This window comes from Poeciliopsis prolifica, unplaced genomic scaffold, assembly GCF_027474105.1.
Source record: "Poeciliopsis prolifica strain line A6 unplaced genomic scaffold, Auburn_PproV2 SCAFFOLD018, whole genome shotgun sequence".
Lineage (NCBI taxonomy): Eukaryota > Metazoa > Chordata > Actinopteri > Cyprinodontiformes > Poeciliidae > Poeciliopsis > Poeciliopsis prolifica.
In genome coordinates this window covers 1,399,331-1,415,670 of record NW_026562393.1, presented here as the reverse complement: position 1 = coordinate 1,415,670, position 16,340 = coordinate 1,399,331, and the positions used below count along the sequence as shown (strand labels likewise).

Genomic DNA, 16,340 nt, shown 5'->3' with positions numbered 1-16,340 from the left:
CCCAAGAAATAAGAGGAAAACTATTTGTTTAAATGAGGTAAATTATTTGGTGTGTGGAAAAGTTGGTTGAATAGGTTAATTTTAGATTTATTGCTGTTTGGAAAACATAAGTTGAACTGCGTGATTTATATAAATATAAACGCAGATTACTGCATTTTGTTGTGGAAGTAAAAGTGACTGTTTCAGCTTCCTGGTTCAAAACCCTGCAGAAAACGTTCCTCTGCTGCCTCCCAGTGGTGGTAACGACTTACTGCAGCACGGCTCTCTGCGCTTCTGCTTCCTTAATCATTTAAATCAGTTCAATTTATCATTACAGCACCGATTTATAATCTCATCTCAACACTTTTCAGTTTATATACATATGGAGAAAAATATCAATCGAATAATATTTTATTCGATTTGGTTCGACCCTGATGAGAATCTGAATGCTGTGTAACTTTAATGTTCTTCAGATCTCTGAACGTTCATGTTCTACATTTTCACATCCGGGTCTTTAGTCATGATGTTCAGCTCCAGGATCCCTCCTTCAGCCCCTGGTGCAGGGTTTCATTCACCACCAGGTGGCAGCAGAGAGCTAGAATCAAAGATGCAGGTCTTACTCGTTTCAAGTCTCTTGAGCATCTTTTGTTTGTTCCCCTGTTGCTGCACAGCTAAATATGTGCAGCAATCTGCTGACAGACAGGCTTTCACTCATGTTCTAGTGAATTTGTCTTTGCTGATTTGTAATTGGGAGCGAACTGGACTCCATGTGACATGTTCAGCTTTATGATGATTCTATTAAGGGAGATTAATGAAATATGCTTGTCTTAGCAAATCTGACTTCCTTGCACTATGAAAAAAAAATCTGCATTAGGAGTTTAGGTTAAGATGAATATTCATTTTCTAGTAAAAGCGCTGAAATGCTATGTATGTATAGTGCCATTTTATTTTACAAGTAACTGTTGGATTACATAAAATAAAATTGACTCCCCAATTTAATGCTTTCAAATTGGGCCGCTGTTTCTTTAAGAAGCTCCTGCTTTTTCCAACACTCGGCCTTCCTCGCGTCACGCCAAGAAAATAAATGAAGTTTTATTTTTTCTTAGCGTGACCCAAATACACCATCATAGAAACTTGCATTAAAAAAAAGTTGGGCGAATTTAATAAAAAAAAAAATCTAATGTAGTTTTTTTTTTTTAAACACTTTACAAAAGCACAAATGCTACTCATTATGCCGTTTTCTACTGTTCTGTGATGGTTATTGCATAATGAGCTCAACAGACTTGCAGTTCCATCATTTGCTTGGTAATTGCTGCTGCCACTAGTCTGAAGGAGCCGAGTGAGGACGGTGAATGGATTTCTCGAGCATGCACAAATGACTCAAAGAAACACTCCAGGTGTGTTTTTTGATGAGGGAACAACATGAACCTTTACACCATTATGTGAACAGATCAGAGGAGAGAATAAAAACAGCTTGCTTGAACAGCCAGGACCCGTTTAAAGCTGCCCTGTCTTGTTGTTTGTCTCCCTCCCTGTCGGTGGAGACAGATGGCTGTCCTTCCTGAGGCTGTTTCCACTGCAGGTCTCATCCTGGGGAAAGTCCTGCTGAGCAAAACTGTTGAAATGACCTTCCAGATGTTTCATCCCGACATCCATAACCTGCTCTGCCTCCAGTTGGTCTTGTGAGACATCAGTTCACCCGCTCTGTCTCACAGGGCTGCTGTGGTGGCGTGAATGCTGGGGGAAGCGTCCATCTTCCCTCAGAGCTCGTTCAGCAGAACACAGAATGATGTTTCATAACTTTGTCGCTACAGTTCCTGCCAGCAGCCGAACGTTGATGGCCTGAAACCTGCAGCAGTCGGTTCTCTGCGTGCACAAATGGTGAAGCTTCACCACAATCCTCTGCTTCACTGCAGTCGGCTGCTGAACGCACCACAATCACTGCCTGCTGCACAAATCCTGCCTGAACGCAGAAACCAAGCAGATGTATCTCAATGTTCATAGGAATCTGCAGCACTTTCACGTACACATTGTTTATTAATCACAATTAAAGACGGTTTAAGGAATGTGTGATGGTCGAAGTAAATATTTGGGTTTTTTTTAATCCTGCCAACAGTGAGGCGTTGCTCTGCTAGCTCTGCCTTTGAACAGCTTCCTTCATCTGCATGGAAACGAAGATTGATTATTTTTTATGAAACTGTGATGACTGAGATATCTAGGGAAGGAATCTGAATAATTAATCTTTACATTCATTACCGTGCAAAAGTTTTAATCTCCACTCATTTCCTGTCGGTCTAACTTCCCTTTAATCTGTTTTTTTTTTCTCATTCATCTGAATGTCTTCAGTTTGCTTCTCCTTCCACTGAGTTTTCCATACATGTTTTAACTCTGACCTTTGTTCTTTAAATGTCCTGTTTTACGGCTAAGCTATCATAGATGCAGTTTGCTCCATTTTTTTATTCTGAATCTGAAAAAAACGCCAAAGATTGACTGGAAATAAGATTCTTGCTCTAACACGTTGAGCTGCTGGCTGAAAAATAATTAAATCAGAAGCAATTTAGTCACTTCCGTATTTTACACTTTTATTAAAAGCAACAAAAAGGACACCTTTATTATAAACATTTCTGCTAAACCTTTCAGAAAACAAAATCACATAAACTTGTACCAAACTGTTATACTGGCACACAGAAATATACCAATGGTTTATTTTAGGAAGAAATAATACAACATGTCAACCTTTTCTCTAATGAAGGCCAACAGTTGGATATTCGCTCACATGAGGGACAATTACAGCGTTATTCTCTGAAACGTAGCCGCAGATTCAGTGACCCGTTTTACGCATCGTTCCTTCTGACCATCAGTAATACAGTGAGACGCATCTGTTTACTGCCATTTGTAGAAACTATGAATAAACCATTACATTTTGTAACACTTTCAAACAAAAATACATAGTGTTGGAATTGACAACCGTATTTTTTTTTATTGCAGGTAAATAATTTCTGCTGCAGAAGGTTATGTTTGTCAGAGGGCAAGACGGCAGCAATTTAATTTACAGACATTTCTCTGAATTTTTGTCAAAGTGTAAGTAAAACCCTGCCCAGGGGTATTTTAATGCAATTACATGTTTTATTTAAATGCTTCTAGCTGAAGACTAATAGCTTTTTATGTTCTTCACCGCAGAGCAGTAAACAAATCAGTACTTAGGTCAGATTCTTTACAGTACTATGTCAGCTGATTTTATTTCTAAATGTTTTTCACAATAAGCATTCCTCCAAGGCAAGTTCTACTAATATGTTAAATTAAGCAGATTATGAAGTCTTGAATAAACAATTTGTCCTTTATTTCAATGCAAATGTTGCTCCTGTTCAAAAGTTTTCCTTGCTAACTTTGTAATTCCTACTTCATACATCATTGATTTCTTCCCTTTGGTCTCAACTTATACTAAGAATAAAGGACTTAAGGAAGATGCGGAAAAATGCTAATTGGGTTAAATAGATCAGTGGATTTAGTGAGCAGCTGTTAGATTTGGCGGACGATGTTGGGCAGGAGAGTTTCCAGATGAATGGAAACACTAAAATTACTCAAAACATTGTAATATTTATTATTATTAATAATGTAAATATACAGCTCTGGCCAGGACATGACCCTCGTACAATATAAACATATTCCTAAAGAAAATAATTAATTTTATCTTGTGTGGAGCCTCATGTGTGTCTTTAAATTACACTGCTGTGTAAATCTGGCGCCACACAGAGTACAGGAGTGTGGTTTCTCTCCCGTGTGAACGACTTTGTGTCTTGTCAGTGTGCTCTTTTGCCTAAACGTTTTCCCGCAAACGTCACACTCGAACGGCTTCTCTCCCGTGTGGACCAGGATGTGACTCTTCACGGCTCCCGGCTCGGCAAACGTGTCCCCGCAAATCTCACAGGAGAAGGGCCGCACCCCTGTGTGGACCTTGGTGTGTCGCTTGAGATGCGACTTGCAACTGAATGTCTTCCCGCACTCGTCGCAGCTGAAGGGCTTTTCTCCTGTGTGAACTCGCAGGTGTCTCTTTAAATTGCACTGAAGTCGAAATTTTTTCCCACAAACCTCACAGGGAAACGGCAGCTCTCCAGTGTGGACCCGGATGTGCTCTTGGTAATGCATCTTGTGACGAAAATCTTTGCCGCAGATTTCACAGCTGAACGGCCTCTCTCCTGTGTGCACTCTCATGTGGGTCTCGAAATGCGTCTTGCGAGAAAATTTTCTGCCACAGACGCCGCAAACGAAAGGTTTCTCTCCGGTGTGGACCCTCATGTGCGCCTGCAGAATCCCCTGATTCCTGAACCTCTCGCCACAGAAGTCGCATATGAACGGCCTCTCTCCGGTGTGGATTCGCTTGTGGTTGCGCAGATTCCCTCGCTGGTTAAATCTTTTGCCACAAACGTCACACCTGAATGGTTTCTCCCCTGTGTGGACTCTCTTGTGCGTAGTAAGATTAGTCCTCTGGTTAAATTCATGCCCACAGACGTCACAAATGAACACCCTCTCTTTCTTCCTGACTGCTGGGTCTGAATCTGCGTTTTCCTGCCCACTGCAGAGGTTTGTGTTACCTGAGCTGGATGAATGACACTTCATGTGTCTATGGAGGGACTGCTTGTAGAAATATTGTTTATCACACTCGAAGCAGCTGTACAGGGCCTTGACTGTGTCGTCCGAATCGGGTGTCCTGCTCTCTCTGTGCTTCATTTCTGCTCCAAAATCTGGTAGCGGTTCCTGCCAGTGATTGTCCTCATCACTGACTTCAGTTTCTGAAGAGTCCGAAGCTTTTGCAGCAGGTTTCATCCTAAAGTAGTTGCTGAGTCCCGGCTTTACCGTCAATTCTGGCCCCTCGTCGGGTTCTGTTTTTATAAACTCAACAGAACTTAGAGGTTTTGACTCTCTGTTATGTTCAGTTTCCCTGAGATACAGATGTGAAGACTGATATTCCTCTTCTTCCTCTTCCTCTTCTTCATTTTCACTCTTCACAATAACATTTAATGGGAAACTGACGAGATCCTCCTCTCCATAAAGCTGCTCTCCCTCCTCATTGGTCCAGGATTCCTCATTTTCCTCCTTTATGTGGAACAGCTCTGGGTCCTGCTCGTCCTCACTGGAGCTCCACTCAAAGGGACACTCTTCTTTAATCACCAACAGCTGCGCATCATCTGCAGGAAGCAGAAATTAAATTTGTGGATAAATCAGTTGGAAGGATGCCCTTGGAAAAGTACCCTTTGTTACAGTTGTTTGATTTTATGTAATATTCCTGCTAGATTTTCTTGTCAAACAATTTTATTGAGGGATCGGACATGAAAACTAAAACGTCAACAATACAAATCTGTCCTCTTTTTTTCTTATGTGAACATAAAACAGAAGAAAGACGATGCAACTACTATTTGTAACGAGCCAGCAGGAAGTCAAGTGGACCAAAAGGCCGGTTCCGGTCCACAAAGTAGGCGCCCTTTTTCTGTCCTATTATGTCAGTTCTGGTGTGCAGAGTGAATGGATAAAACATTGTTTGTCATACGTCTATGACCTGAAAAGGGCATTTGTCTCACAAGCCCCAGTCGGATGCTGCAGATGCTCTCTTTCTCTTTTCATACTGAAACCGACAGCCGATGTTTCTTTCCTGTTAAAAAGGGAGAAGTTCCTATTTAATGTTGCCACACAGTGAGGGATTACTGCTAATGACTTTATGCAGTGTATCAGGATTTTGTGAAACAAATAACGTTTTATTTTTTAGAGAGTTGTCTTAGCAAGCTGATTGCATCAGCTCTGCAGCAGCAAGCTCTCATCCTGAGCAAGCATGTGGCAGCAGTGAAAAGAAATCACTCCCTGTTAGCAGTGAGAAACCTGCAGCAGAGCCAGCAGGCTCAGCGTGAACGGGCCATCTGCTGCAACCGGCTGGAGGCTGTGAGACGACAGAAACGCACACAGGAAACACCAAAGCTTTGGGCCTGGTCTGCTTTTAATGGAGAGAAAAACATGGAGGACGTGAAGAGTTAGGACAGAAATCTGAAAAGCAAAAACAGCTTAATGTTTAATACTAAAAATGTGGGGGATGAGGGGTTCACTTATGCAGGTGAGGAAAACAATCCTGCACATTTTTGCAGAATCGTACAAACAGAATTTCCTCACGCTCAATTCCAGAAAATAGCGAAGGCTCAGGTTTGAGTCGTATTGTTGAAGACGGCTACTAAATATATTAAACAGAAGAAATTGCTGGTGTAGTAAAAAGTGTTCAAATCTTTTTGTGAGCTGAATGTGTTCAATGTTGGTGAAATTATTAAATAAAAATGGTTCTTAAAACTACATTTCATTAGTCCTAACTTGTATGAAATAAGAAGAGCTTGATTTAATGTGACAGATGAAAAAAGAAGTTATAAACGCAAGCATATGGTTCCAGTTGTAGCAAAATAAATGTTTATGCAGCACATTTATTTTACAATTTCTATCTCAATTTCAGAATTGCAATGTTTATAATCATGATAAACACAGTCCACAGTAAATATGACCTGACTACTACACAATAAAATTAGTCCACATCATAAAAAACACTATTACAGGTGAAATACATTGTAACCAGTGAAAAGGCAGAAAATTCCTCACAGATGTTTTTTTTTTCTTTTTAAAAGTCTAAATTTATTTTTAGACTTTTTAATTTCTAACATACACACACATCACTTTGATATTGAGCCATTTTAATTGTCGCTCACATTAAAAACATATGAAAACTCAACCTGAATGAATCGAGCCTGAATGAATCGCTGGTCACCTGTTCATTGGAAAACCGGATTATTTCGAATTAAACAGGAAAACTCCAAATCTAATCTGGGTGTCGGTGTTGGATGTTGACCAAAGGAAATAGGATTTAAGTATTTCTGAGTTCCGGCGCCGTTTCCTGTGTTTGGTTTGCAGTTTGGCTCATTTTTAGCGAGACTAAGTGACGCAAAGCTCAACGGCTGCAGTGGTACTGAGGTAAATAACACGATTTAAATCAAAAATAAAGAAACGGAGCCCCGTTTTCCTCGACAACAGAGCTGCAGCTAGCTAACAGCGACACACTAGTCTTTTCTTACCAGCTGTTTGGTTTCTAACAACATCCTGATGGACGCCGAGCCGCTTCATCCGGACCGTGTCCTCTGCAGCCGGACTTCTGCTCTGGTCATCATCCACTTCCTTCATGGCCTCTGAAACGAACCGGGCCGATTAGCTCACACTACAGCCGGGAGCGTTTCTGCTCGGCTCCATGCGAGGTTCCGCTGGGGGATTTCAAGAGGCGGATGCGCTCGGAAAGACTGCAGTCAGATCTTAACCCCCCCGACTGTCTGTTTAGGAACGACTGCGGACGTAACGACAGAGTTTTAAACAGGCATCGGCACGGACAGCCTGTCCCAAGGACCACTTCCCACAACTGTCAAAGATTACATCGATATGTATTGAGGTACAAATAAGGACAGAAAATGCAAAAAACGAGGAGAACACGAAACAATGTAATTAAATTAAATTGTATTACACATAAAATAACTGACTTAAATAGTTATTTTGGCTTACAACACCTGTAAGTCTTTTTAATGCAGAAAGTCGAGCTGTTAGAAAGTTTATTTGTATTTACTTGATGAAATGAAAAAAATGTTATTTTTTTTACTGATGAATAAATCAATTTTTTTGAGCTGAAGTTGATTTATTTGCAAAGAAGGATAGATGAAGAAGATCCTTCAACATGACAAAGCGGTTCTATGTGCAAACATGTCATGATTTCTTAAAATCGTGACTACTTTATTTTTACTTCACAACTGTGTTGGTCTGTCTCACAAAAATACAAAATCATCAACAAAATACATCACAAAACGTGACAAAGTTTAAAAAAAACATTCATTCTTTACTACCTTAAAGAGTTTGATTATTAATGAACCACAACTGCCAAAACTTCTCATTTTGTTCTGGTCTTACAATAAAACCAGTCTATTCTCTGATGTTACAGAGATCAATTCACTCCAGCTGATGGCAGCAGTGAAACAGGAGGCAACATAAAGCGTGCCCGAGCAGATGCCTGATTGAAATACGAGAGACGTAAACAAAAGACACGGAGACTCATTCGTTTGAGACTGAAGTGGATTCAGTCCAACAGAAACGTGCGCAGCTGAGGTACGGCCGCGTGGCTCTGGTTTGCGAGTCTCCAGTGTGTTATGCAAAGAGCAGACACCATGGAGAAAGTGGATGATGCTCATCGGGATATTCTGCCTTTAGAGGACAAACTGCGGGTGATAGAGCTCAGTGTCCATCAGCAGCAAGAAGCTGGAAAAATCCGAACAACTGGTAAGAAGAAGCTCTGCTAGGATACAATGTAACGAAGCGAGGGTGATTTTTTTTTTCTGGTTTTTGATCGGTAATCCATTATCCGCTATAGAGATACGTCAACAAATCCGCCATATTGGAAGGGGAAGCATTATTTTGGCTACAGAATTTTGAAGATTCTCCAGGGAAACAAAGATAACATTTTTTTAAAAAAAAAATCTGTAATTATATGTGTTATGAGGCTAAAGCTGTGGTGTATTAAACACAATATACATATAATACAGGGTAAGAAAGAAAGCATACAGAATTGGTCAGATAGTAAGTCTTGTTTTTTTTTATTTGTGTTTTGTCTGTGTAGCTTTGTGTAACAGTATTGTAGATCTGGTTACCTTGGTGTTTTTGTGACAGATCTACTCTGCCTGTTGACTCAATGGTACGACAAGCCACATCTGCTTCATCAAGCAAATAGGGCAGACTGCGACTTGCAAGGCACGACAAAGATGACAAAAGAAGATTAAGGCAATAAGAGGAGGGGCTTTTTTTTATCCATTTACAGTCAGGCCATGTGTGGAAAAACTCATGGGTTTCTGTGGAGTCCTACTGAATGAGATTCAGTTAACCATGATGTTCATGTGTCTCCTGCAGATAAGCAGCATCTTTTGGTGATCGAAAAAGAGGCTTTTGTTCTGCAGAACCCCGGTTTGGACCAGCAGGGCCCAGAACTCCAGCATATAAAAAAGGAAGAGGAGGAACTGTCGGTCAGTGAAGACAGAGAGCAGCTCACTGTGAAGATTGTAGATGATGAGACCCTTAAGGTATCAGAGCTCTGCCATGTACAAACTGAAGGCAGCAAAGAGACTCGAGCTCCAACAAGCAGCCCGGCAAAACAAATGGAAACCGGACCTGATGGAAAGGACAGTGGAGGAGCAGAACGAGACAAAAACCCAGAACCAACTGGATTCTGGACTGAACAGCAGGAGGTCCAGATGAAATATGGTAATTATCAGGTTCTGCTCTGTTTGCATATATTTCTCTCATCATTAAGATGGAATGCATTTGTTGTAGCATCAAACATAAAACTAACACACTGATAGTAAGATATAAATATTAATACATATACAGATTGCCTTGTAGACAACTGAAGGAGGGGCAAAGGTCATGTCTAAATTGCAGGCAGCAAAGGGTCAAAATATTTTATTATCTGGATCTGTATAATTACAAAAGTCTCATTGAAATATGACTTTTTTGTTTCTCTTGCAGATGAGCAAGAACTGTTGGTAATCAAAATAGAAGTTCCTGATCCACAGAGGTCCAGTTTAGACCAGCAAGACACAGAACCACTCCAGAAGACAACACAAGAGGAACTGTGGATCAGTCAGGATGAAGAGGATCTTGCTTTGATGAGTGAAGATGAAGAGAAATCTCAGTCATCAGAGCTTCATCTCTTCAAAAGTGAAGACAGCAGAGATGCAGAAGCTTCAACCAGCAGCTCAGCTGAACAGACAGAAACAGAACCTGATGGAGAGGAGGCTGGAGGACCACAGCCAGACAGGAATTCAGATCCACATGCTTGTTCACAGTCCAGTCCTTCAGGCTCTTCAGAGGCTGAAGTCAGTAGGAAGTGGGGGTCAGGAGTGAGCGGAGACGGTTGTGATGACAATTTACCAGATTCTGGATCTAAAAATAAAGACTGGTGGGAAATCAGGACACTTAAGTCAGACGTAAACAGCAGCTCTGAATGTAGAAGTGCTGTGAAACCCTTCAGCTGCCCTGACTGTGCTAAACAGTTTGTGTACCAGCAGTCATTCCTGAAGCATCTGTCATGTCATTCAGGAGAAAAGGCTTCCACTTGTTTGGCCTATATGAAACAATCAATAGCCAAAGCTGGGAAGAAATCAGTTGCTTGTGTTGTTTGTGGGAAAATGTTTAAGGATCAGTATTACCTTAAATGTCATATGAGGCTCCACACAGGAGAGAAACCATTTAATTGTGATGTTTGCGGAAAAGCGTTTAGGCATTCTCATATTCTTAAACTTCACTTAAGAGTCCACACTGGAGAAAAACCTTTTACTTGTGATGAATGCGGTAAAACATTTACCAAGATGCAAAATCTGAAAGGTCACATGACGTGCCACATAGGGGAGAAGCCTTTCCAGTGTGAGGAATGTGGCAAAAGATTTACACAAAGGGGAACGCTGAAGAACCACATGATGATTCATAAAGGAGAAAAACCTTTCGTTTGCAGTGGTTGTGACAAACGGTTCAGGCTTAAAGCGGATCTTCAGAAACACGTGGTAACCCACACCGGAGTGAAACCATTTTTCTGCCGTTACTGTGGAGCCAGATTTGCTCACCGGGGAGCTTTGACGAGACACATTAGACGTCACACAGGTGAGAAACCATTTGCTTGTGATAGGTGCGACAAAAGATTTTATCGAAGTTCTGAACTCAAGTATCATGTGTCGGTTCATACGAGAGACTGGAAACAAGACACTGAAAACAGAAAGTTTGCCTGTAAGGAATGCGAAAAAAAATATATCAGAAAGGTGCATCTTACAGCACACATGAGTACCCACTTAGGAGAAAAACCTTTCAGCTGCGGTGTTTGTAGTGCGAGTTTTACACGCCATGATAGTCTGAAGAGACATACAATGAGAGCCCACTGTCAATAGAAACTGCTTGTTCTGCCAATCTACATCTACATTGGTGTAAATGCTGCTAGATGGTCAGCGTAACTTCATAGATGGTAAGTTTACCAATATAATTAAGTTATTGGCATTATCTACATGAGGCCCCTTGCTAAAACAGGAAGACAATGTTACATAAACTGTTTAATGACCTGACAGTGTCTATGTTGTCATGATATAAATAGCTACAAACCGCATCTGAAACAAATGTTTCAGCAAGTCTTTTTTTATCAAAGGTTTTAAATTCTGTAGTTTTGCTAAATACTAACATGCTCATGTTTGTAATATAAAAGAATGTTTTGTCATATTTGTTGGATAGCTTTTGTACTGTATGAAAAAGCCACAAAAAAACTGTTTATCTTTAAGAAAGCCTAACAAAAATAAAGACTCAAAAGCATTGCCCCTTAAAGTTGATTTATTTTAAAAGTTTATCAGATTAGTTTGCGGTTTAAAAATAACAAATTTCCCACAGTAGATATTCGTCAAAAATTTGCCAATTTTTCAAAAGGTTCGGGTAGGGGTTTAGAGATTTTCTCTAAACAAATGTGTTTTTAGCTGCATTAACTGCAAAGGTGGCAAATCCCTGGATTGTGAACTGTATGCTGAAGTCCAACAGAGGGCAGCAGAGCGGCAGTTACTGCCTGCTGTCCGTGCAGATGCCTGCTCAGAAATAACAAAGAAAAACACGTAAAGGCTTCGCTTTTCATATTTATGGATGTAGTCTGACAATTATCAGTCTGGTTCGTGTCACAGAGCGCAGACATCATGAAGGAAGCGGATCATGTTCATCACATCGACTTTGAAGGTCTGCCTTTGGAGGGCAAACTGCGGATGAAACAGCAGGATGCTGGCGCAAAGCGAACAGCTGGTAAGAACTGAGATTTTAGCTAAAGGTGGGTTGTTATCCATTTGTACTGGTTTGGAAAAATCAAACCTCTCTAAAGTCAGACTGGGAAAATCAAAGCTCTCTAAAGTCAGACTGGGAAAATGTGCGTCCTCCGGTAAATCCATATTCAGTGTGGCTGCGGCGCATCTCAAAACTGCTATGAAAGCAGCAGAAATGAACCATTTCTTTGCTCTTCTGACGAGTTATAGCACATTATTACAATCTGTGCACATGGTAGTTGACAGAGTGAATGCGCAGAATAGCCAGGAATACGTTGTTAACGTCAAGCAGCCCAGCTGTATAAAACAAACATTGAAAGCCCAACGGGAGACACTAAGGCTGCGCACTGCGCTCCTTCTGTCCGTCTCCCAGGTCATAGGTCATAGGGCGTCACAGGCCGCATCACCAGGGTTAATTACCACCAATCATGACCTGGCATAATTATGTTTATCCTGTCCAACTAATTCAGTAAACTAGCTCCTGTTTCCTGAGGTAAACGTGTCGAAATTTGTGGAATAATTAGCCAGAATGAGGAACATTGAAGGTGGAATATTCTTTCTCTGTAATTTGGATCAGAGCTGCATATTATAAATAATAATTGTGAAAAACTAAGACGCTTACAACTTGTGTGCATTGTTGTTGTTGTGCACATTCATACGTCCGTTAAGAACGGAGTCGTTTAATATTTTGAAAAACAAGCAAAATCTAGGTTGGTAAGTCTGTTAGACTCAAAGACATGAATCAAAATGACTTTAAAATGACAAAATGTCAGACATTTTTTAACTAGATAAGACGGTTGTCTCTCTAAATTGCCCTAAGAGTGTATTGCCCTGCGATGAACTGGCGACCTCCACTCACTCAGCCATGGCGTCCATTTTTTCCTTGCAGACGAGGAGCAGCTGTTGGTGATAAAAGAAAAGATTCCTGAAGAAAGCCTAGAGATAAAGAAAGAAGAGGAAGAACTCTGCCCCAATGCTGACAGAGAGCTGATCAACGAGGAGGAGGAAGAGACTGAGGACAACAGCATGTTCCCCTTCACTGTTGTCACTGTGAAGCTTGAAGATAATCAAGAGAAACCTCAGTTATCAGATCTTCTTCACATTAAAACTGAAGACGGTATGGAGACGGAGGCTCCAAGCAGCAGCTCACCTGAACAGATGCAACAAAGTCCAGCAGGAGTTCAAGCGGGATGGAAGGAGATCCTGGGAAAACAGTGTTCGGATGGTGAGACCCTTCTCCCTTAAGTGGATGTTGATCTACTTAAGCAATCTGGAAAAGTCTGGAGACTATTCTCAAGGTCTGAATAAAATAGAAAACATAAAATGGATTGCAGTAAGATATTACAAAACTTTATTTCCAATCCTGTTATTTCCAAATGTTGTGAACCTCTTTCCTCATGTCCTTTCCTCTGTATTCATTTCCACTCTTCGGATGAGGAAGAAGAGTCTTTCCCTTCCTTGTGCTTCCTTCTCCCTGCTCTTCTTTCTTTGTTGGGACCACCATTTTTTTCTTCCTTGTGTATTGTTTCATCCTTTGTTGTGCTTTTCACTCTTTTCTTCCTTCCTTGTTTCATTTGTTTATTCCTTCCTCATATCCTTCCATATTTCCTTCAAACAGTCCTTCCTTATTCTTCTTCCTTCAATCCTTCACAGCCAGTAGAAAGGCTGTGAAGGATTTTCATCAACTAAATGAAACTCCAACACACTTTCATTCACCTCTTCTTGTGTTATTGTTTGTGCTGCTTAGACAGCTGACAGAAGAAACTGTTTTCTACATTTAACTTGAATGAAAGTTTTTATTTAATCTGTAATTTTGACTTCGGTGGAAAAGTAAAAGAGCCTGAATAAACATTTTTGGCTCCTCTGGCATTAAGCAGCAGCGATTTATGAAGCCGTATCACTTGTAGGATCTGTAATGCAGTTTGTCTCTTGCAGAGGACAAATGGAGGTTGGTGATTAAAGAAGAGGTTCCTGTTCTGTCCAGAACCAGTTTGGACCAGAAGTACCCAGAGCTCATCAAGATAAAGAAGGAAGAGGAGGAACTGTGGATCAGTCAGGAGGAAGAGCAGCTTACTGTGAAGAATGAAGATGAAGAGAAACTTCGGTTATCAGAGCTTCGGGAAATGAAAGCTGAAGTCAACAGAGAGGCTGAAACTTTAACCAGCAGTTCAGCTGAACAGATGGAAACAGAACCTGATGGAGAGGATGTTGGAGGACCAGAACCTTATGGGGTTTTTAACAGTATTTATGGAAAAACATTAAACAATGAGACTGCTGTTAAATTACACACAATAACTCACACTGGAAACAGAGAGCATGGCTCTGATCTTTGTGGTAAAGGATTTAAAGAAAAGGGTTACCTTCAGAGACATACGCAACTTCTGAATGAAGAGAGAATATTTGCCTGTGATGTTTGTGGGACGAGGTTTCAAAGACGCGAAACTCTTAAAAACCACATGAGGATCCACCCCACGGAGAGACAGTTTATCTGCAGTGTTTGTAGCAAAGTGTTTACAAGACAAGATCATCTAAAGAGTCACTTGCGTGTCCACACCGGAGAGAAACCGTTTAGTTGTAGTTTTTGTAGTAAAGGATTTTCACAGCAAATTCATCTGAAGAGTCACATGCGAGTCCACACGGGAGAGAAACCGTTCATTTGTGGTTTTTGTAGCAGAGGATTTTCACGACAGGATCTTCTAAAGAGTCACATGCGAGTTCACACGGGAGAGAAACCGTTTGTCTGCTGTGTTTGCAGCAGAGGATTTTCCCAACAGAATCACTTGAAAAACCACATGGGTTTTCACACGACATCGTTTAGCTGTAGCGACTGCGGCAAACGTTTTGTGAAGGAGGACCAGTTAAAACGACATGTGAGGCTCCACACAGAAGGGAGGCCGTTTGGTTGTGACGTCTGTAAAAGCAGGTTTTATAAAAGGTATCATCTTGAAAATCATATGAGGATCCATTCGGGAGAGAAACCGTTTGTGTGTGGAGTTTGCAGTAAAGCGTTTTCACGAGATGGAGATCTGAAGCGTCACATGGCTGCCCACGAGGGCTGCAACTAATGACTCAATAAATCTGTTTTCTGATTATTCTACCACTATTTTAACCCATCTCTGATCTTTTTCCGTGCAGTTTTTATTCCCAGGGGCGTTTGCATGTTTCACTTCACATCTTTAAAAATAACATGCTTGTTTTCTGTGTTTTTAGGTCTCACTTTAAATTTCATCGTACTGCTTGAAACTAAACCATGGTATTTTGCATTTAACATTAATAACTACTTTAACAGAAAAGAAACTGCAGAACTTCCTGATCAACCTCTCCAGCAGTTTCCTCTCAACTGTTGTCCGACATCTGGTCCAGCAGACCATATGACACAAAGAAATTTGACAAAATTGAAATCTGACGAAATTGAAGTTTCTTGCAATAAAAATAATGAACAATTAATGTGTTTTGTGTTTACTTCTGTCAATGTTCATGCCCTTCATCAAGTAGGGAGCGATAGTTTCCATAGCAAACTGTTCACACAAAAGGACAGTTTATAGTTGTTGAAAAGTACATTCATTGTTACAAACTGAGGATTGTCTGTGTTTTACAATGTCAGTGTTTGTCCTTCAGATACATCCAGGAATGTGAATGAAAAATCCTCATTCTGTGAGCAGGCAGAGAGAATATTTTGTGCAAAGGGCCAAGAGTTTAAAATGCTGGTGTTATGTTATGGTGGACATTGTGGTTGTTTTGGAGTAAATTTTGATTTCAGATGGAAGTGAGTTGGTTCTGTCCATGTCTCAGAGCTAATATCTGTAGGAACTTGATGTTGTAGGTCAGAGGGCGAGTCACGGAGGTAAATGAAGTGATGTAAGCGATGGAATGTTTGGGAACATGGCAGTGAGTTTCACCAAATTAGATTCAGATGGTTTTAATTCCAAGCGGGTTGGCCTGGTCTGCATCCCGATGAAAGCGGTAATTAAAGTCAGGTCTGGTCGAGTAGTGAGCAGTCATGTGTTCAGATGTCCCAAATGAACAAACTGGGTTTGAGTTTCGCATGTTGTTGCATTTAAAATCATTTTAAAAGTTCAGGCGTGAGTGCCTCTCTGTTCACTTTTATGTTCATAAACGTTCAACTAAAGAGGTACAGAAATGTGTTGATATCCTTTTTAACTTAAGTTCCATTAGTTTCAACTGTGGTAGAGCCATCTGCTCATTTTATATCAGTCCTACAGCTGGAGAAGGTTCCTCTCTGTTGTTTTAGTTTATAGTCGTTCTGATAAATAGCAGAAGTGGGTTTCAATTCCAATGCCTGTGTTGTAATTTCAGACCACATCTCAAGTGCATTCTATTGTTATTGAATTCCTGGGGAGTTGTTCCTTTTTAATGTTTGTTTACTGACTGGTTCGTGACAAACAGTAGCCTGCTCTGCTTTCAAGAAGAGAACAAAAGAGCTCTGACTGAGCTGCCTATAAGTGAAAACAG

At 40.7% G+C, this 16,340-nt stretch overlaps 3 protein-coding genes across 4 annotated transcripts; 2 read left to right on the top strand and 1 right to left on the bottom strand.

Annotated features, from left to right (window-relative positions):
* Positions 1-2,561: 2,561 nt before the first annotated feature.
* On the bottom strand, positions 2,562-7,321 carry LOC129367890 (gastrula zinc finger protein XlCGF57.1-like). Its single transcript, XM_055042560.1, has 2 exons — positions 7,077-7,321; positions 2,562-5,165 (listed from the first exon to the last, which is right to left on the bottom strand). Exons 1-2 carry the CDS (start codon positions 7,180-7,182, stop codon positions 3,667-3,669), a joined length of 1,605 nt encoding a protein of 534 aa, XP_054898535.1. The 5' UTR covers positions 7,183-7,321; the 3' UTR covers positions 2,562-3,666.
* Positions 7,322-8,076: 755 nt separating this feature from the next.
* LOC129367882 (zinc finger protein 260-like) lies at positions 8,077-11,358 on the top strand. Its single transcript, XM_055042540.1, has 3 exons — positions 8,077-8,316; positions 8,941-9,291; positions 9,556-11,358. Exons 1-3 carry the CDS (start codon positions 8,187-8,189, stop codon positions 10,965-10,967), a joined length of 1,893 nt encoding a protein of 630 aa, XP_054898515.1. The 5' UTR covers positions 8,077-8,186; the 3' UTR covers positions 10,968-11,358.
* A 283-nt stretch (positions 11,359-11,641) lies between these two features.
* On the top strand, positions 11,642-15,314 carry LOC129367894 (gastrula zinc finger protein XlCGF57.1-like). Of its 2 annotated transcripts, none has more exons than XR_008606743.1 (3): positions 11,642-11,850; positions 12,757-13,165; positions 13,803-13,911. XR_008606743.1 is itself a non-coding variant. In XM_055042563.1 (3 exons), the coding sequence occupies exons 1-3, from the start codon at positions 11,748-11,750 to the stop codon at positions 14,930-14,932; spliced, it is 1,569 nt and encodes a 522-aa protein (XP_054898538.1). In that variant the 5' UTR covers positions 11,642-11,747; the 3' UTR covers positions 14,933-15,314. The 2 variants fall into 2 exon arrangements, 1 of the variants encoding a protein (XP_054898538.1); XM_055042563.1 differs by having other exon boundaries at positions 12,757-13,092; positions 13,803-15,314.
* Positions 15,315-16,340: the final 1,026 nt, after the last annotated feature.